Here is a 19,989-nt window from a genome sequence, read left to right on the forward strand (position 1 = left end):
ATTTCTTGCTTTCCCAAGGACCAGAATGGGGACAGCCATCACGTGGGAGACCTGAAGATCTCAGGCAAAGAGTTCTTGTCTTTACCTGCAAGGTCGAAGAAATACCGGGAGCACCAACCCACTTCAGAGAGAAGGCCCCAGGGGTCAAGTACATCGCCGCTGGATGCCAGTGAAGTCCGAGTCCAGGTGTCACAGTCGGTAGGAAGATGTTTTTTCTCCTCTGGTACTCATTTTGGAGCTTTGTTTCTAACCTGGTGGGGGGGTGGCAGTGTGGTCTGTTGGCTGGAAAGCAGAGCCTGGATCTAGCTCTGCTGTCGACTGCTCAGGCAACTGTAGGCAGATTATTTTTCCTTTCTGAGCCTCAGTTTCGCTGTCTGTTACGCAGAACTGCGGTACCAACCTCCTTGAACTGGTTTGTGAGAGCTTGGTGGTTAGTGGTGTTTGTAACCTTCTGTGGAGGGGGGTTTAGACCTGAACTTTCCTGAGTTTGGGACTGTCTGGGTGTGATGCCCTGACTTCTAGAAGAACACAGCATTTGGAGGCCTTGCTTTGTAGAGCCTGATTTGAACAGCCTCCCGAGCTAACCAGGAACGTGCTTGTTGCCTTCAGGAAACAGAGCCCTTTTCATGTTTTTGATAGCTTATCAACCAAAAATGCTGATGCCTTTGCCATTTACAGGTTACTGGCATGCAGCAAGGCCCTGTTTGGGGTTGAACAGCTCTGACTTAGTCTGTCCTTGGCTCCCCGGAAGGTGGTGGACATCTGTGTCCTGGAAAGCTCTCGTTGTGCATTTTTGACATCTTTAACCCAAACAATTGAGTTGTTTGAGGCTATTATCTTCTGGTTGTATTGCTGTTTATGTTGTGACACTGGCAAATACAATGTGCTGGGGAGGTTTCCTGCAGCTGTGCTGGTTTTGTTCTCAGTTCTGGAGGCAAGAGTCACACCGACAGACGATGCATGTTTCTGGACTGGGGGAGCGGGTTTGGAGGTATTTGAACTTGGTGATCTCAAATGAGAAGCCCCAAGTCCTCAGCTTGCTTTTTTCCAGGAGATGGATTGTAACAGCAAAGCTGTGATGATTGCACGGGTGCTTGCTTTATGGCTTGCTTGCTTTATGCTGAGGCTGTAATTCACTGTCACACTGCTGTGATCATGCACTTGAATCCAGGTGGATTAAGTCCAAGCCAGGAAAGACAGGCCTGTTTTTTCTTGATATTTAAGAAAAGAAAAATGAAAAAATATTTTTGTGCTGGGTACGAAAGGGTCTGAGCTGCAGAGCTTGGGAGGAAGCCTGTCTGTAGAGGGGGGATGCTTGAAAGTGTTTCCTTGTTCCTGGTCTGTGGGTCACAGGTGGAACATGTCCTGCTCTGGGTGTGCGTACGTACACATCCCCTTTTGACCACAGGCACTTCTGATTTTCAGTTCGGTTGTCTGACCGCTGGAGACAGGATTTTTACACCAACTGTTTTTTTTAGACTTCTCTGAGCTGATTCTTCATTCCCAACAGTGTTAGTGGAAATGGTCTAATAGGAAAAGCATTTCCTGCTGCTCACCGGTGCAAACATGATCATTGAGAAGGAAAACAAAGCTCATCTGAGCCAGAAAGGAGACAGCAGTACTGGGGCATCCGAGGGAATATAAAGGCAGAAGAAAAAAACCACACTTCTGCCAGAAATAGCTTTGTATTTTTAACTCAGACATTCAGCCAGAAACCGAACAAAAGCCATGCTCCAGCAAGAGTAAGGCAAAAAGCATTTCTTAGGAGTGTAGTTGTGAACACGCAGGTTATGTCTGTAGACGAGGCCCCGTGGGACATCACCAGCCACTAGTGAGCTTGTGACCATGTACGCAAGGATTTGGGGAATGTCCAGGCAAGAGCAAGTGAAGGCAGCAACACGCACACCCCAGTCACGGGAGGTGCCTTGCAGACACCCGGGGTTTGCTCTTGCAGGGGGGTGGTGCAGGCTCTGCCTGGGTGCTGCGACCTGACTCTTCCACCGGCTGTTCTCCTGAGGCCTCTTCCCTCTGTGCCCAGGTTTTGCAGAGTTTATTAGCTCTCTACTTGCTCTAGATTTGTGAGCTAAACCCCGACCGTCCAATTTTAGTTCAATTCCCAAGCATTCCTGGTGCACCTGAGGGTCAAACAGCGGAGAGGGAACTCACAGGACACAGACCCACAGAGGGGTAAGGGATGGTGAGGCGCTGTGTCCATGTGTTTGCACAGCCCCAGAGGCCAGGGCTGGAGAGGGGCAGGAGCCTGCTGCTTGCAGGGGTCCCTGCGTGGGCATCTGAGCTTCTGCCCTGCTCCCTGCAGAGCCCGGCGGTGCCGCGTGTGCCGCCTGCCCAGGCACGGAGGTGGTCCATCGCCCCGCCGGCAGCAGCGCCCCACAGCCCTTCCCGTTTCAGCCCCACAAAGGATCAGTGTGCAGAGCCCTGCTGGGCCGTGGCTAATGCCAGCTGGTGTCTTCAGACCGTGCCCCACCACACACGAAATACCCTCCAGAAAGGGCTCTTCTGCCAGGAGGGCGTCTGCAGCGTGTTCTGGGCAGCGAGGCTGGGTCACTTTGGGTGAATCTCGCTCTGTTTCTGTGCTCCCACCTGACAGGGACCCCAGCCTGACTCTGCAGGCCAGACCTCAGAGCGTTTAAAGTCAACGTCTTCTCGCGAGTACTTGCCAAAAGCGGTGAACCTTTGCCTTGCATATGGCTTTTGTCCCTGTCTATCAGAGGGCTACAGAGCTGTGTCAGCCTGTTGTGTGGGAGTGTGGGTGGGCTTTTTTTGAAAAGCTCTAATTCCCATCCATGTGAGCCTTTTTAAATGAAATGTGGCGAACTGCACCCAAGACGGGTGGATGCTGGCTCCGAGCTCTGCAGCACAGACCCTTTTTCTCCTTCCCGCAGAGCTGGCTCTGGTCAGGCAGTTCAGATGAGAATCCCCCGGCGTTCCTCATTTTGTGAATGCTCAAAACAAAAATCTTTTATCCATCAGTAAACAGCAAGTCCTTAATTAGAGGTGAGCTCTGATGGCTGGTCTGAGGTGCTCGTGTGGGCTGTCACCGTACCTGCCGTCCCGTCAGAAGGCACCAGCTCAGGCTGTGCGCAGCCCTGCCCGCTGGACGGTGCCCAGGAACAAACCTCCCGGGCCCCACACTGAGTGATGCGGTCTCTGGATAAGTCCTGCTGTCAGTGCAGGCACTGACCTCCTTCCAAAAGGTCTTTCTCACCAGGACGTGGTCCCACAGGTAGGTGCAGGGCCTGATTCAGAGCCTCGTGTTCCCTGCCCACCGCTGCCACCACCGCCTCTTGTTTACCTCCGTCCTCCCCATCTGTGCGATGGGGTAATGCCGCTCCCCTGGGGAGCTTACAGAGGCGTGATGATGGCTGTAAAGTTGTTTGAGCTTGGGATGGCAGGAGCTGTGGTGGTGTTATTAGCATTGGCGATGCTGCTGCTAATTACTGAGCTGCTGGGAAACTCCCCATGGGAGGAGGCGGGAGAAGGGAGGGGAGGCAGGGGAAAGTGAAGGGAGGCGAAGTGCACTCGGGGATGGAGAGGAGCCTGGCCCTGCTGGCAGCTCTGTCAGGCCCTGGGAGAAGGGCTCGGCCTGTCGGCAAAGCCGTGGGGATGCTGGGATGGATAGGAGAAGCCATGGCCCAGGTGCTGCGTAAGGTAGGAGACTGCGCCAGGCCGGCGGGCAGGGCCCCTCCGTGGGTGCTGAGCCTCCCACTGGTGCTGCACAAGATGGAGCCCGTGCGGGAGGGTTGTGGTGCTGGTGGGGCACAGACGGGCTTCGTCACCCCATGGGAAGCGGGGAGATGCCTGACTGGTGGCCACAGCGAGGAGAGGGGCTGGTGGGGGCCGGGCAAGGGCAGGGCCCTCTTCACGCTTCCAGATCAGGCCTGTGTGAGCTCCCAGGGGGAAAACGCAAGGCTGTGAACGTCTGGTTCTCCCCAGGCAGCTTTGGTCTGGGAGAAGCTGGTGGGGGTGAGCCACACGTGGCCAGATTTTCCCCTGTCCACAGCAGAGCCACGAGCAGAAGTCCCCATGCTAGGGCTCGGTGCCGGTGCCGGGCGGCCGGAGCCCGGTCCTCCCTGGGACGCGTGCGCCTCGCAGCTGCTGGCTTCTCTCTCTTTCTAAAGCAACATCAAAGCAGGAGGTTGTGTACCACATGAAGCTTGCAGACATCAAAGGCTTGGTCATAAATTTAACCCTTTGCTTTTCTGTGGAGAAGGTCATAACTCTCCGGCTCTTGAATGACTCGGTAACAGCTGTATTTTAGAGGGTTACTGGGAGGATGGGATTTTTCTGACACTTCAGAAGCATCAGAGGACCACGAGTCAGTGAGGCCATGTCCCTCAGCCCCCCACCTGAGAGCAACCGCTATGGAAAAAGGAGGGAGAGGGCACATGGAAGAAAGGGGCTGTGTATTCCTGAAAAAGCTGCCTGGGACCCTGGGGACCTGCCCCGCTTCTGGGCCTTGCTTTCACGGTCAGCACTGAGCTAAAGTCTCCGAGATCAGTGGGACTGTGCGTGTGGCAGGGTTCGAGGGCTAAAGCGCTTTAAGGGATCAAGGCCTGACAGCTGGAATAAAGCACAGAGAGAGGTAAGGATCAAACTCAATCCTCTCCCCCAGTTGGGGATCAGCTCTAGAAACGGCCCCGTTCGTGTGGCCACTCCTCTTCCAGTGAAGTGCATCAGCTTGAGGGAGTTCTTCCTCGCTCCTTGAACCTGTCCTCCGCCCTGTCCTCTGCAAAGGCCATTTATAGTCAAGAGAAAGAAGAGCTATGTTTGCAGTGAAGACTTGCAGGGATGGGTTGCTGATGTATTTAGACACCGAACAATCTGCGAGCGTGCTGTAGCTCCAAACATTCCCCAGGACAAATGTTTTTATAAGACCTGTTTTATGCTTCCAGGGAGAAGCAACCATAAAAGAAGGGAAAACGTTCTAGATTATACCCCCAAAGGCAGGTTGCCAGCGTTCTTTTGATGTTTTTATCTCTCGTGATTTACCGGCGCATTGTTAGATGGCAGGAGCAATGCACGGGTCAGATGCTCTTGGCTCACCCTCTGCCTGGTCGACAAGTGCCAGAGCTCGGTTCCCGGTGTCACGGGGCAGGGAGCAGCGTGGCAGAGGTCCTGCCTGTCTCTGCAGGCTCATGTGCTGTCCACACAGAGCTCCAATGTCTGGTGCCCCTGTCCATCCCCGTGACTTCGTGCTGGACTGCAGAATTGGCCAGGTGGATGCTGGGCTGCAAGGACAAACGCAGTCTGGGGGGCTTCCTCCCACACACTTGCATGCTGGCCCCAGAGCATCTTTCTCCCTTTTGTCTTGGATAATTTGAGAGAAGATTAAACTGGTACTACCCTGCAGTCCATTAAGAGCTTGAACGTGGCTGCACCACGAGCCTTTGCTGCTCTGTGGTGGCTGTCTGTGCATCTTCCCTCTCCTTTCCATCTTCTCTCTTTTAAGATGAGGTAACCTCTTTGTCTCGCATTGATGTGTAAATTAACTCAACGCGAGGGCAGTGCAAACGCACACCCTCCTTTATCTCCGGGCTTTATTGTTTGTTTAACTGCATGGCTATAATTATGCCATTATTGTTGGTCAGACTTTCTGGTGTAAACGTGCTCTGAGAAACTGAGAGCAAGGGGGATGGAGAGGAAGAGAGAAGCCAGAGCCAGGGAGAGGGAAGGCGGCTGCTGCGAAATTTAAGACTGTTCCTAAGACGCCTCGGAGCTGCTGTGCTGGTGTCAGTCCTGCTGCAACCAAGCAGGTGAAGGCAGAGCTGTGGGGTCACTCTTGGCATGCTGCGTCTTCGTGTTCAGTTTGTGGGACCGTCTGTAGGGCTTCGTGCGGGCGCGGACCTGGGAGAGAGGCTGCTCGAGACATTTCCCAGCTGGGGGCAGGATGCGCAGGAGAACTTTCTGGAAGGCTCGAGTCTGACAGAGGTAAGGAGACTCTTCCAGAGATGCAGGCGGCTCAGAGAAGCAGCCAGTGATCTGGTTGCCTCCCCAGCATCATCTTAAGCTGTCTGCCCTTCCTGCCCATACGCCTGTGTGAGTCTTTTTGTTAAGCACTGGGGCTCTTCTTTTCTTTAGCTCCTGTTTTCTGACCAGGTGGGTTGGTTGGTGCGTGAGCCAGGACAGACTTCAAAAACACTCCCCCAAATCCAGAGGTGCAGCAGAGCCAGAGCCATGACTCTGGTGAGTTTTGCAATGCAGAGTCCTCACTGGGACTTTCAGGTAGCATGGGAGGCAGGGAAACGAGCAGGTAGATAGAAAATCTCTGCAAAGTAACTGCACAGAGGTGGGGAGGGGAGGCAGTAGCGTTTTCTGGCATGCGCTGCCTCTGCTGCATTCGCCGCCTCAAAGGTAAATTATCGGTTTCTCCCTTAAATATTAACAGCTGCCAGGTAATGAATTCCCCCTCTCTGTTTTATAATGGCACTAAAATTGGGATTTGCCTTGGTTTTCTCTGTAATTATCCAATGAGAGCGTGTGAGTGCGAGGGAGGTAGGGCAGAGCTGGGCCTCGCAGGCTCTGCTGCTGCGAGTGCCGTGTCTGGGGGCAGCGCTGCTTTACCCACCCCGGGGTCTCAGGGTGTCTCTGCTCGGAGCGAGGGGCTCTTCAGATCCAGCGAGACTCAGCTGATGCTGTTTTAGTTTTGGGAAAGTGACCGCTCTGTTACGGAGCCCCTGAAGGTGCTGTGAATTGTTTTGACATTTCTTAATTTAAGCCAGGAAAAGGCAGGACTATCACCTCTGGGTCTTCTGCGAATATTTGAATCTTTTGGGTAGAGAAGCCAGAGAAACATCTCCTACAAGGTGCAGAGCACAGGACAAGTGTTAACTATTCCATCCTCTTTGTCCTGCAGACAATAAGGAGGACAAAAGCAGAGAAGAGAACCTGCCCCCACTTAAAAGAGGCACCTAACTCCTGTGCACTGTCTGGGACAGGACTGCTGTCGGCAGGGCAGCTGCACGGGCCCCGGTGGTCAGTGTCCTCCGTCTGGGGAGGGGACGGGTTGGAGACTGCTTGCTCAGAGCTGCCCTGCAGTGCCCTCTCCGCATTCTGTGCTGAACAGGAGCAAAGCAGAGGTTTTGCTGCCCCTGTGCCTTGATATCAGTCCCTAGGCTTTGTCCTCAGTGAGATGCTCCAGTACTGAAGGTCCCAGAGGTAAAGCAGAATTCCTTATCTTCCTTTCTCTGGGGTATTCTTGTTGTTGGAACACCCTCTTTCTGCTGCTTCCCGCTACGCCTGTCTTGTTTTTCGTCCTCCCAGACCGAGGTCAGGTTGTGAATCAAAGCTGTGCTGTGGAAAGGAGATAGAAGGCAGGATTTAAAGCAAGCCTCTGCTTGTGCATCGACCACAAGCAGAAGAGAAGAACGTACCCAGGTGCAGAATGGCTGTCCCAGCCCTCAGCGCTGCAGAAGTTACACCAAGGACTCCTGGTCTGGTGCTTCTCAGGTCTCTGGGCTGGGGACTGGGGGACTGCATGAAAACACATCTGAGACCCCATATTCCAGCCATAACCAGCTAAGTGCAGGGCATAGTTTTGGAGCTGGAAACTGCAGGAAAGATGTTTTACCTGAAGAATCTGATCTGAGCTGTCTGTCCAAGGTCCCCCAGCAGGCCTTTGCTGGAGGTTAGGACAGGAGGCCCGCAGCCCGGCTGGCCCAGCGGTCCGGAGCTGCCTAACCCAGCTACTGAAACACATTCTTTTTCCCCTGACTCACTGTAACCGGGTTTTCGGTTATTGGCGCTTTGAAGCCGTAATTGAGGTCTGATCTCCTCCTCGCGCAGCCTTTTCTCCCGGCAAATTGTCAGCCCTCAAGTGGTATGAGACAGTAAAAGAGATGTTACACTCACCATTTCCTAGAAACTGTCACTTTAAAGAGAACAATACTAAAAAGAGGGATGAATTGAATCCAGACCCGGAGCCATAAAACTCCAAATGTTTGACTTCTCTCAAAATCTGGAACTCTTCATTCATTTCTAGGTTCTCTGCCGTGCTTGGGGCACTTTGTACATTCGCAGTTCCGGCTTCTCACATTTAATAAACTGCACATGCCTGAAAAGCTTTAAAAAAAAATCATAGTCCAAGTTCTCTTTGGATGTAAATCAGCGTAACTTTGGTTAAATCACAGGGAAGTGCACACTAATAATGCGTTTTCTGGGTTACATTTAAGGACAGACCTTACAGGCAGGGGTTACCCTTAAGGGCAGACCTTACAGGCAGGGGTCTGCATACCCCAACAGTTTTGTCTGCACTTTTGGGATAATGGCTGTTACCAGCTGCTAGACAGGGCTGCAGCTGGAGCCTGTCCCACAAGACAGAAACCCAGCACAACCTCGGGAAAGGTTTGCTTTAATCTGTTGTTGCCCAGCTTTGGGAAGGCCAGATGGCAGCGAGTCGGAGCCAGGACCCCTCAGGTGAGCAGCTTGTCCTGTGCGGTCACCGGGGCATCCTGCCGAGAGGCCACCCTGCTGCTTTCGTTCCCCAAAGCCGCTCCGTTAGTGGGTTCTTGTCCAGCCCACTGCCTGTGGGTAGACACGGTCCCATCCAGTGCCAGTCCCTTCTGCCGGATTTAGGATACCCTTGGGGTGAGCGGTTTCGTGGTCTCTCTGGGCTACCCATGCGTCTGTGCTCGGACTAGATGTGTGGCCCGAAACTTCCCTGGGAGCTGGCTGAGCGTCCTGCGAGGCTGCAGGGGTACGGACGTGAACCAGGAATCAAAGGAGCTTGAGGTGAGGAAGGTCCAAGTGCTGTTTCTTGGTGCTCTCGTGATATAAGAGTGTCGGGACAGCACTCTGCCCCCCGTGAGCATCCCGGGGGTGTGAGGGCAGAGGAGCAGGCAGGCAGATCCCTGCTCTTGGCTGTTGCTGCCGGCCAGGCAGGGCACAGCCTGAGTCTGGGGTTAACGTGGCAATCACGAGGCTCTGCTCACGCCTCACCTTCAGCCTCCATCCACGTTTCCCATTAGCAGGGCTATTTTCAAGCCTCCCCAAAGCAATTAACACCAATTAATCTAAAAGAACCTAAATACCGTTGTTTTTTTTAGAGTCCCTGGCTTCCTTCTGTTCCACGTGCGGCCCCAGAAGGCTGCAGCCTGAACCTGTCAGAGAGCTGAGCCCAGCTGAGTGCTTCATGCGCTTCCTGGGGAGGTGTGTACTGAGAGAGGGCCCCAAATGGTCCCATGGGTCTGACTTTTCCATCCTGGGTCGTGGTATCTGTGCCGCAGAGAGCGCTGCAGTTCCTGGGAAGGGGAACCAGCCCCTGCAGGTCGGTGCAGCCTCTCTCCACGGTCAGCAAAGAGCAAGACCGCTGAATTAGGCGTATTTGGGGTGCAGGAGGTGCAAGGCCCGTGGGATGTACAGAAAAGTCCCTGGAGGACGTTTTGCCTGAATCTAAAGCCGGTCACATCCAGGGTACTGTCATGAGGAGCAGATCAGCCTCCTTGTCTTTGCTTTCCCCAAATGAGGCACAGTTTCATTTTGCCCCTGTTAAACAGCATCTGTTAGAGACAGTCTTGCCTTTTGCTGATAGGAGAAGCTGTTCACGTGTTTGCATGAGTTTTGTCTCACCAGCTTAAGCCCTGCCGAGAGGGGCTGCGCCTGACCATCGCTGAAATCGCAAACCCACAGGGACCTGCCCCAGGATTCTCCCTGCCCCCAGCAGGGCCAGGGTTTCGTGTTTTGTGGGTGCCTTGCCGAGCACGGCCTTGATCTCGGGCGAGGCCTTCGGGCGTTGCTGGGATAGGAGTAAATAATAATTAAGATTTGGGCGTTTGCTGGAGCGGGGGGTGTTTATGCGAAGGGTAGATGTGCGTTGGGTGTGTGCAGGCACACCGACCAACTTCGCCCGATCGGCATCACCGCTGGCGAGGCGCTGCGTCTGCTCAGCTGCTTTGTAAAACAGCGCTGCGCAAGAGCAGGTAGGCGTCTAAATAAAAGTACGTTTCAAGCCAGCAGCACAATTCTGGCAATCCAGAGACAGGCAGGCTTTTCTGCAAAGCGTTTTCCAAAGCACACTGTCAGTGCTTTCCCATCTGAGACGCACCGAGCACGGTGTGTAGTGGGGAGGAGGGCAGATCTGGGGAGCGCTGGATAATTTCGGCGCTTCAGAGGAGCGTGTCCTTGGGGGGCGGCGTGCTCACGGGCACCTCTCTGCTCTGCTACCGCCTGCTCCTCGGCCGGCCTGGACCTGGGGAGGTAGCGAGGTCTGGTGGACGGGGCCAGGGGTTGAGCGCCACTTATTAACCTTGGCGTCTGCGCTAATTGATGGAGAAAATGGGTTATAGCGTCTAAAGCAGCGGAGTTATTTCGGTTTAGCAAATTACCGCTGCTCAGCTGAGACCCGACAGCCGAGCGCGGTCCTAGGTCCACCCTCGCCAACTGCAAAGGAAATTGCTGCGACTGGCTTCGGCCGAGCCGTTCTGCTCTGCTGCCTGGCTGTGTTACGGCGTGCGCGGGGAGGGACTGCGGCCCTGGGTGCGCGTGGGCATCGGTTACGCTCCAGGAACTCGCTGCTTGCCGGCAGCTGCCGATGGCCCGGGTGGGTTTGAGCAAGCCGGTCAGGTTTGCTCCCGCTGCTGGTGTCGAAGCGCTCCTCCGGGCTTTTGCGGGGCTAAGTTGGCCTCTGGAGCTGCCCGTCTGCCTACCTAGACTAGAGAGGCTGACCTGGAACGGTGATGCTTCCAGTTTGTGTCCTTGGTTGATAGTTTAAGCTTTGAGGGCTAAATCAAGGCTTGGGTATTTTTATTAAATGGTGACGGGGGAGCCCAGCCTGACCTGGTAAGCGCTGTCAAAACCGATGTGGAAAAGTTGCTGCGTTAACTTCGGAACATTGGTGCAGCTATCGGAGGAGCGTTTGAGCGCACCAGCTAGCGTATTGCCTCCCAAAGAGAAACCAGAAATGATTTCCACGCCGTGGATGCGCTGGTCTCAGCGGCAGGGGTTGCCTGCCTGGGCTGTGATTTCAGGGCAGGTTACAGTGTAGCTGGGGAGAAAGCATCAAACCAGAATTAACGGGGCTGTTGCACAAAGTCGCCAAACCCGAGCACATCGGCAGTCGGATCAGCGCAGCACGTAGCAGAGGTGTCGGTAACACTTCAGCCAGGCGCCCACGCAGACGCTCCACGCTCCGTCTCGAAATAAAAGCAAAAAACGGAGTTGTGACCCCGCCAGCGATCCGAAGGCGTGGATTTGAGCCACGCGTGGCAGCAGGGCACGCTCCCAGCAGGTCGTCAGTCAGTGTATCAGGGAAGGAGGGAGTTGTGGGTGAGTTATTTTGATTTTGTTTGAAACAATAAAAGCCGAGTTATTTGAAATCTTAACAACAGAACCAGCTTTTAGCACCAGCGTTTATGGGGATGAGTGGGCGAGTTGTTTGAAGGAAAAAAAAAAAACATATCTTTGAAAACAGTCCAAGGCAGGGCGATAATTTCATCCTACAAGGGAAGAGCGTTGGGCACGTCCTGTGTTTGGGGAGTGCGTGCGGACGGGCCTGGCCGGGAGCTGGGCCCGGGCGCTTTGGAGGAGCTCCCACCCTCGGGAGCTGCAGGTGGTGTCTCCGCAGACCGCGGCTCTTCCCCTCGGTCTCCTTCGCTGCATCCGAAGCCCGGGTGCAAAAATGCCGTTCTCTCTCACCGCTCCAAGCGCCCGATCTGTTCTGTGCTGGCTCTGCAGCTGCGTTATCCCCGTCTTCTGTGTGTCGCCCTCACCGCCGGCCCGACGCCCCTCAGCTCTCCTGGGTCTTCAGATAGGGGCCGGAGGCTCGGCTGGGACTCGTTTCCCCCCCTCCTCTCTCCGCCAAAGCTGCAGCCCAGATGTGCGCGCAGACGCGCGGCTCACGCGAGCTGCGGCACCGCTGGCCTGCGTCGGGCGCGCACGGCCCCTGCGCCGAGCGTGTCGGGGACGGGTCGGCCGTGCCCTGCCCCGTCCCTGCCCCTCCTTTCCCTCTTCGTTTGCTGCAGCGTTTTGTTTCTTTTTTTTTTAAATTAAATCACAGCTAGATTGTAGTTTAGTGCGTGAGCTCTCCAGGCAGCAGCTCAGCTTTAGAGGCAGGTTCCCAATCGCCTCTTGCCTCCCGTGGCCTGTGGCACCAGAACAGATGCGGAGTGAGTGCTTTCTGCACGCGCTGATGCTGGATTTTGTAAGGTCCAGGGCAACGGAGAGCTGGCCTCGTCCCCCGGCTGCCCCGCATCACGGGTCCTGCTCCCTGCTGCTCACGGGGGCCTGGCTCGTGTGTCTGCAGCAGCCCCCCCTTGGAGGCTGAGCCCCGCGGTGCCCCCCGTGGTCTGGCAGCGGGCTGGGGGCACGGCGCCAGGAGCCCTCATTTCAGGCCCCAGAAGCTTTCCAGGCTTCAGACCGCTGCGTGACTCCTGGGAAAAAGTGTGCTGGTGCGGCAAGGCAGGGGCAGTCCCCAGAAGCTGCATTTGTTCAGGGTAAGGAAATTCCCTGTGCTGGCGATGAAAGAGGAGAATGAAGTGTAAGGGGGCGGTGGGACGGACGGAGAGCTGACGGGGCTGCCCCCGTTCTGCTGCTGCCCCGCCGGGTGGCCTTTGGGCAGCTGCTTCTCTGCCCAGTGACCTGCCTCGCAGCCACAAATTCGCATTTCTGATTTTCCCATTTCATAAATGAGAGATAAGAAGAGCTCTTTGGCTGCTGCAAAGCGTTTCCGTCCTTTCTGTGTTTAAAAATCTTTTTACGATCAGAAAATTCCCCCTGCTGAGCAGGGATACATTTAAACGACGAGCTGCTCGTGGCTGAGTATCTTCGGCTTCTGCAATAAGACAAAAAAAAAAATAAATCATGTATCTAATAATACGTGGAGCGGGAGGACTATCGGGAGCTAAAAATGGCCCTTCGGTATTTCAGTGCTTTAAATCCGAGCGCTCGCGTTGTGTCTGAGCGTGCACGGTACGCTCACGCCGTGCGGCGTGTGCCCGCGGAGCTGCGCGCCTTTGCAGATGTAGTTGGGCAGAATCGATCCCGGTCTATTTTTAAGGCAAAGTGTGTGTGGCGGGTAGGAGGCGAGGAGGTGGAAGGAAAGCTAAATATTCACAGAGCTCCGCTCCGGTGGTTTAGAGCATCGTCTCATAACGCCCGGCTCGTGGCGGCGAGGTGAGGGCGATTCGAGCTCGGCTGAGCCCACCCCCTGTGCCGGGGCACCCGAGCGGCTGCGGGAGGAGCGTGGCCGTGATGCCTTCAGCTGCCTCTCGCACCGAGCCGGACGTTGGCGCTGGCCGCGGCGTGCACATGGCTGCGCGCTCGGCATAAATCTCGGCTCCGGCGGCGGCTGGGGGAGAGCTCGCGGCTGCCGGCGGGAGCTGAGGAGCGGCGAGGAGCCAGCCCCCTGCGAGGGGAGGGGGTTCCTGCTCCTGGACATGTGAAAGCTGGAGCCCGGGGGAGAGCTGGCTGCGGAGGTCAGTGAGTAAAACTCGGCTTTGATTTGCGCTTCCCTCCCGGCTTCCGAAACGAGAGTGGCTGGCTCAGGGTGAGGAGGAGGAGGAGGAATATCCAGAGAGAAAGGAGATTTACTTCGGCCAGGGCTTGGCTGTCACCTGCGTGCGCTTTTACAATCGGCTGCTTCGTAAAGTTTGCAAATAGCTTCGTTTCGCACTTCTTCTTATTAAGATTTTTTGCGACTTTCCGGGACGGGCTGAAGCGGCGCCCAGAGCTGCGTGCTGTCCCGCGCCCGCCCGCGGTTCTCGAGCGGGCTGGGAGGGGAAGGGGGGGCTGCCGAGGGAGCCGTGCCTCGGGAGGGGCAGTGACAGGGAACCGCTGCCCTCGGCACAGCCTGCGTGAGTTTAGCAGCTTCTCTGAATCCGAAGATGTCACCGAGGAGAGGAGACCCCAGGCAGCAGCCCGCTGCCGGTGGCTGGGGACAGGGAGAGCCCCGCTCCTGCGCTCGGAGCAGATGCTCCAGACGCTTCACCTCCTGCTGAAACAGGCGGAGGCGTTCGGCCGGGGGGTTCCTTCTGTGCCTCCAGCCCCTCCTCAGCCTTCTGGGAGGCTCCCCCCCAAACCTTCCCCCGGTGCCTGCCTCCAGCAGCTGCTCGGCGAGGTGGCAGAGCCAGCTCAGCGCCTGCTGCAGCGGCGAGGGGCCGGGATTTGGGGTGCGGGACGGCGGTGACGGTGCTGCTGGCCCCGGCGGCAGCTCCTCCAGCGGGGCCTTGGGTGATGCCAGGAGGCAGCGACGCCACGTGCAGGGCATCGGCAGGCGGTGGGGCAGCTCCTGCCTGGTGATTCGGGGTCAGCTGCCTGAACTGGGAGCAGGTAAGTGGTTGGGGTGCATCTGGTTTATAGGGGGAGAGACAGACAGGCACGGCATGCGGCTGCGGATGTGCCGGGGTGAATATCTGCCAGGCCCGGGGCAGATAGGCGCTGCTGTAACAACGGGCAGGAGTTTTCCAGGAACTGTCTGGTGCTGAGGGCTTGGTCCTGGGGACAGGGAGCTGGGTCCCAGCTCTGTCACTGCGAGACTTGGGCAAGTCCCTTTGGCTCCAGGTCATCTCCTCACCGAGACGCAACGCGGAGGGGGGATCGGTGGTGGACAAGGAGCCAAGGAGGCGCTGTCTGAGGGGCTGCTGTAGGAGTAGGGGTGGACACAGCCCTCGAGGGCTCCTTGTGCTGGGGCAGGTTTGCAGGAAATTGAGCCTGGACGGGAGGAGGGGGATCGGGGGCAGGCCAGCGCCCCGTGGGGACACCAGCCCCGAGGGGAGAGGCCGATCGGAGGAGCGAGCTGTGGGCGGCTCGTGAGGGCACCTGCGTTTTGCTTGGGTGGTGAAGCTCCCTTTGGAGGGGACGTTTCATCCCGTGCACGGCAGGGGAGGTGCTTTTGGCTGTCAGCACAGAAATCAGCTGCCACGGTCCTTGGGGAGCTCCAGAGCCCTGTCCCGGGGCGCCCTGGCAGCGCGTTGTGGCACAGCCGGCGATCAGACGGCGTTTCTGCGGGGCTTAGCAGCGGAGAAGGGGAGAGCTCTGTCCTGTCCTGGCTGCTGCTGCTGTCTGCGGGGAGCTCGGGGCGAAGCTGCCGGAGTGTTCGGCTGAGGGCATTCCCAACACGGTGGGTACGGGCTGCTCTCGTCCTGGGGTTTTGTGCCAGGTTGTCTTTCGGGGGATTTCTGTATCGGTTTGCTGCCGGAGCAGCACCACGGGGCAGGAAGCCCGAGCTGCCTCCTGCTTCAGGCACGTGTGCGGGGCCAGGCGCGAGGAGCCCCCCTCCTGCCTGCCAAGGAGCCCCACGTTGTGTGAAACCAGCAAGGAAATGATGAACACGGCCTCTGCCGATCCCGGGGTGGGGCTCGGGAACGTGCCAGACAAAGTCCCCTCTCCGCAGAGCGCTGGGCGGCGGTGGCCAGGGGCCGAAGCCCGGCCAGGCGCCCGCGGGCTGCGGCTCGCGGCATCTCCGTTCGGGTGCTGGCAGGGGGGAAGCGTTTTAGCTGTTGCAGTCGGGCCTCCTGCGATTGTTTGACGGCTTTCCTGAATCAGAGTGAAAATGGCCAAGGGGGTTTAGGCATCGGAGCCTCTTCTGACTCCGTTTTGCTTTGCCTGGGATTGTTTCAGCCTTGACCTCGCCTGCCCATCCGGAGCAGCCAACGTGGGGGATTTCCCCCTGAAACGCTGCTCCGTGCCCAGGCGACAGAGCCAGGCAGCCCAGCACCGTCTGAGCCAGTGACTGCGGGAGGTTTTGTTCAGCACCTGTGGGAGTTTACTGGGGAGGTGTGCTTGTGCTCCGCAGGGCAGCAACCGGCAGTGTGGGGAGGCTCGGGGCAGCCCCACGCCAGGGCCCCGTGGGGTGGCGTCGCCGCAGCGAGGCGCAGGCCCCCCCCCGCCAGCCCCACAGCTGCTGTTGGCTGCCTTCCCCACACCTCAGCTGTGTTTTACACAGCCCGGCTCCGACCTGGCGGGTTGACCGGCCTGCTCCTCGCACCGCTGCGTGCGAAAGCCTGGATGCCCTCCCGTTAGGGGAGGCCTGTCTCAGGTAAGCGAGTCCTGCTCCCGGGCTGTCATTAGCCAGCCCGCTCGGTTCCCTGATCAGCAGGCGGCGTCTGGGTGGAAATGCCACTCACAGGTGATGCGAACAAAGCTCCCACCCCTGTGTACGTGGCCTCTGCCCGTGGCCGGGGAGCAGGGGCAGGAGCAGGAGCGGAGGCTTCACACGGGGCACGGGGGGAGCTGCGCGCGTCCCCGTTTCTGTGCCACGGGCGAGCAGCCCGGGGTCGATCTCTGCTGCCCTTTGCAGGCAGAGCCGGTGCAGCCCAGGCCGTGCTGCGCAGCACAGAAGAGGTGTTTCAGCTCTGAGGGAGGCCGGCCGGCCGGAGGGAAACGGCACGTGGCAGGACTCGAGTGCTGGAGGTAGAGGATGGGGGGCGAGGCCAGGTGCAGACACCAGCCGTGGGTGAGAAGCGGTCCCGGGGCTGGAGCAAAGTCCCTGCCCAGGAACCCTTCGGGGCTCTGGGTCTGGGGAGCCCCGCGGTTGTTGTTTGTGCTGCTGTGGGACTGCTTTTCAGCCCCGTTAGGGGATGCCCTGGCTCTCGGGAAGCCTCCTGCCCCTCCTGGCCGTGCCGAGCCCCGGGCACAGCTCGGCAGCAGACGGTGGCCCCGGGGCCGTGACGCGCGTCCATCTGCCCGCACAGCTCCGGCCTCGGGGCCAGGAGCAGCCAAGCAGGGAGCCAGGCGCTCCGTGCGATGTCTGTTTGGGCGTTTTAAATAGGTGCGGGATGGGGATGGGGGCTCTGTGGCTGGGGTGGCACCAGGGGAGCCTGCGGCACCCCCTGAACCAGGCTGGCACAGGAGGTACCCCCGCACGTGGCCGGCCCCGTCCCGCACTTCGCACGCGCCGGCCGCTCTTGTACTGATTCAGAGCGTCCTTTCCTCCCCCGGGCATGTTCTGAGCAGAGATCCTGACACGGCAAAACACAGGTCCCTGCCAGGGAGCACCCAGGGGGGATCCCGGCTCTCCCTGGGGCTCAGCACCGCGCTCTGCCCATCGCACCGCCCTGAGCGCGGGGAAGCTGGAGGGAGCTCGGTGTGAATGAGCAGGCTGCCGCCTCTACCCTGAAATTTGGGTCACGCAAGCCAGCACAGCAGAGCTGCGACTGAGGTGGTTCAGCCTTGCTTTCAGCCCCAGCAAGTTTTGGTTTCGGAGGGCGCTGGCTCCGAGGGGCTGGCTGAGGCGCCCTTTGGTCAGAGGTTTGCAGAGGTGAGAGGGGCTTTGCCCCTCCCCGATCCGCTCCCGCATTGCCAATGTTCCTCTCTGGCCTGCTGCTAATTTTGATGCTGCCCTAAATAGAAGCTGAGTGCATCTCATCTGCTCCGCTTAGCATGCGGGAGAATTGTTTGCCTTCGTTTACAGGATCCGAGCTGCGGCTTTAACCCTGTCGGCACGCGGCCCTCCCCAGCGCAGAGCTCCCTCGAACAGCTTCGCGTCCCCGAGCCCCCGGGGGGGGCCCTTTGCTGGGAACGGCACCGCACACCTCGGGCTGGGGGGGGCTTCTGGGCTGCCCGGGACGGCCAAGGACCCAAGGGACCCTGCGCCGCTTCCCCAGCCCCACATCTGCCTTCAGTGCCGGGAAGCTGCTCAGCACAGGCAGACCCTGTCTGAGGAGCTTGGGGTTGGTTTCTGTTGGGGTTCTTCTGCCAGCATCTGGCAGGACCCGGACCCTTCCTGGCAGACGCCTTTCTCATTGCTGTCTAATTTTATATCCCATTGTGGGAGGCTCTTCAGAAGGCTCTGCTCTTCCTGTTCCCTGCCTGCTGCCAGCCGGGCTCGGGGTTCACCCCGCTGCCCAGCACGCAGCCCGTCCGGGGCTGGAAGCAACACGGCACCTCGGGGAGGCTGCCTTGGGTGCTGAGCCTTGTGCAGCGCGACTTAAATATATCCCCGTCTGGTGCGAGGTGCTCATTTGGGGACCTCACGCAAGGGCTGTTTCCCGAAGGGCTGTAATTTTGTGGCCTCTGCAGCCCGGTGGTGGCTGCACGTGGGGTGCTGTGAGTGGCGCATCGGAAGGAAGCGCCGGCAGCGCAAAGGGCAGTGGCCTGCAAAGGTTAAATTTAGCGGGTTAGGGAGGAAGGCTGGAGGCTGGCGGGCCTGGGCTGGAGCTGAGCCTCCGCCGGGCACACGGCAGCACTTCGGGGAGGGCGTCTGTGTGGTTCCCCCACCCCCTGTGCTCCTGACTCTGTTCCCTGTCCTGCCGAGCTGCGCCAGAGCTTGGGGTGAGTGCCGTCCCTTTCCCTCCCCGGCTCCTCTTTCCCCTTCAGCCTCTGGTTTGTTCCGAGCGCTCAGGATGCTCCACAGCAACGTGGGCTGCCGCGGCACGAGGCTCATCTGCCTGCTGCAGGAGCCCAGCGCGGGTCTGGCTGTGGCAGTGCCGGCGGCTCGGGGGGCTGCGGCTCCCCACGGACGCCCCTCTCGCCACGCGCAGGTCGCAGGGCAGCTCTGCTCCCGGTCTGGGTCCCTGCAGGAGAGGGGCCCTTCACGGAGTGGCCTCTTCTTGGAGGGTGGTTTTGGATTGCCCAAACCGTAGGGTGGTGAGAAAAGAGGAAAAGAGAGAGGCTGCTTCAGAGCCAAGGGCACGGCGGGACCGAGTAGCAGTGACCCCGGCAGGCGGCGGTGCCTGGCAAGCTGCGGGCACGGCCAGGAGCCGGCTCTGAGCAGAGCAGGACAGGGCAAGGCACGGCCACGGCCACGGCAGGCTGAGCCGTCAGACGCAGGGCAGTGCTTGGGGCGTTCTGACTCCCTGCTGTGTTTTGTCGCCTTTCCAGAAGATCAACCGGACCCCTTCGGACGAGGAATGCTTCTTTGACCTGCTGAGCAAGTTCCAGAGCAACCGGATGGATGATCAGCGCTGCCCGCTGGAGGAATGCCCATCGGAGGCTGCAGAGGCAGCTGCCACACCAGTCCCTGCCCTGGGAGAACGGATCTGTAAGCACTGATGCGTTTATAAGTCACTCGTACGAGGGGGTGATGCTGCTCCCATGGCGTGGCCGGCTGTCGTGGTTTTATTGTGCATCTTGTGATGTTTTCCCCAAGCCTCAGCTCCCTGAACCTAGCAATTATTTTTTTTTTTATGTTTGCAATCTCCATCACTGTGCAAGGCATAAAGAAACCTTCCCGTGTTAATGGTTGCTGAAGCAAAAGCTGGAGGATGTGAACTGAGGCTTGGAGAACAGCCTGGCAAGAGAAATGCAAAATATACCCGGATTTTTTTTTCAGTCTTTTGGAGGTCTTGTCTGACACACCGAGGTTGGCAGGAGGACTTCGGCCTCTGCCAAAGTGGGAGATGCTGGTGGTCGTTGCTGAGGGAGCCTTGTGAGAGCTGCAGAGCTGGGGCAGTACGGGCCCGGAGGGGGCTTCATAGGCAGGGCGAAGTACCGGCAGGTTTTCTCAGTGTTACCCTGGAGGAAGAACTGCTGGGTTTTGTCCAGTTGTTGGATGCTGTGGTGAGAGGTGTCACAGAGCAGAGAAGCCGGGAGGACGGAAAGTAATAGGAAGCTCCCAGCACGCAGAGAGCTAGCTCGCTCGTAGGAAGAGCGTGGATAAATTGAGGAAGCCGCCTGACAAGTAGCTTGGATAGGAGAGGCAGATCGGGTCTGCGTCTGCACTTTGGCTTTGTGTCCTTTTTTACGACGTTGTGTTGAGGGCCTTTGTTTAAAGCAAGCTGGAGAGAAGCACTGAAACGTGCGGGTCCCACTGGTGTGCTTAAACACCATCACAGAGGGCTCAAAGCCCTTCATTCGAACCGACGGGTTTGTTTAGCAGCTCCCTAACCAACACGAAGCCCCAGCAGGGGAGGAGCAGACCCCGACCTCCGCGTGCGGCCAGGAGCGCAGCACGAAGCTGCTCGGGGTGCCGGTGCCAGCGGCAGGGGCTGAAGCAGCAGCCGGAGCGAGGCGGCGCCGAGGTCAGGCTGTGGCGCAGAAGGCAGGCAGGTTGGCTGGGAGGTGAGCGGTTCTTTCGGTGCTAAAAATAGGCTGGAAATG

General features: G+C 58.2%; 1 protein-coding gene across 5 annotated transcripts in view; it reads left to right on the forward strand.

The window, feature by feature from the left end:
• The window catches only part of GPSM1 (G protein signaling modulator 1), a 72,150-nt gene that overhangs the window by 48,511 nt on the left and 3,650 nt on the right, over positions 1-19,989 (forward strand). For all 5 annotated transcript variants that reach the window (XM_080561470.1, XM_080561469.1, XM_080561468.1 and 2 more), the window contains exons 11-12: positions 19-198; positions 18,772-18,931. In XM_080561470.1, coding sequence (XP_080417596.1) covers positions 19-198; positions 18,772-18,931 — 340 coding nt within the window. The remainder of the gene's footprint in view (positions 1-18; positions 199-18,771; positions 18,932-19,989) is intronic.

The sequence above is a fragment of the Anser brachyrhynchus genome (genome assembly GCF_964034855.1).
Source record: "Anser brachyrhynchus genome assembly, chromosome: 19".
In the NCBI taxonomy this organism is placed as follows: Eukaryota; Metazoa; Chordata; class Aves; order Anseriformes; family Anatidae; genus Anser; species Anser brachyrhynchus.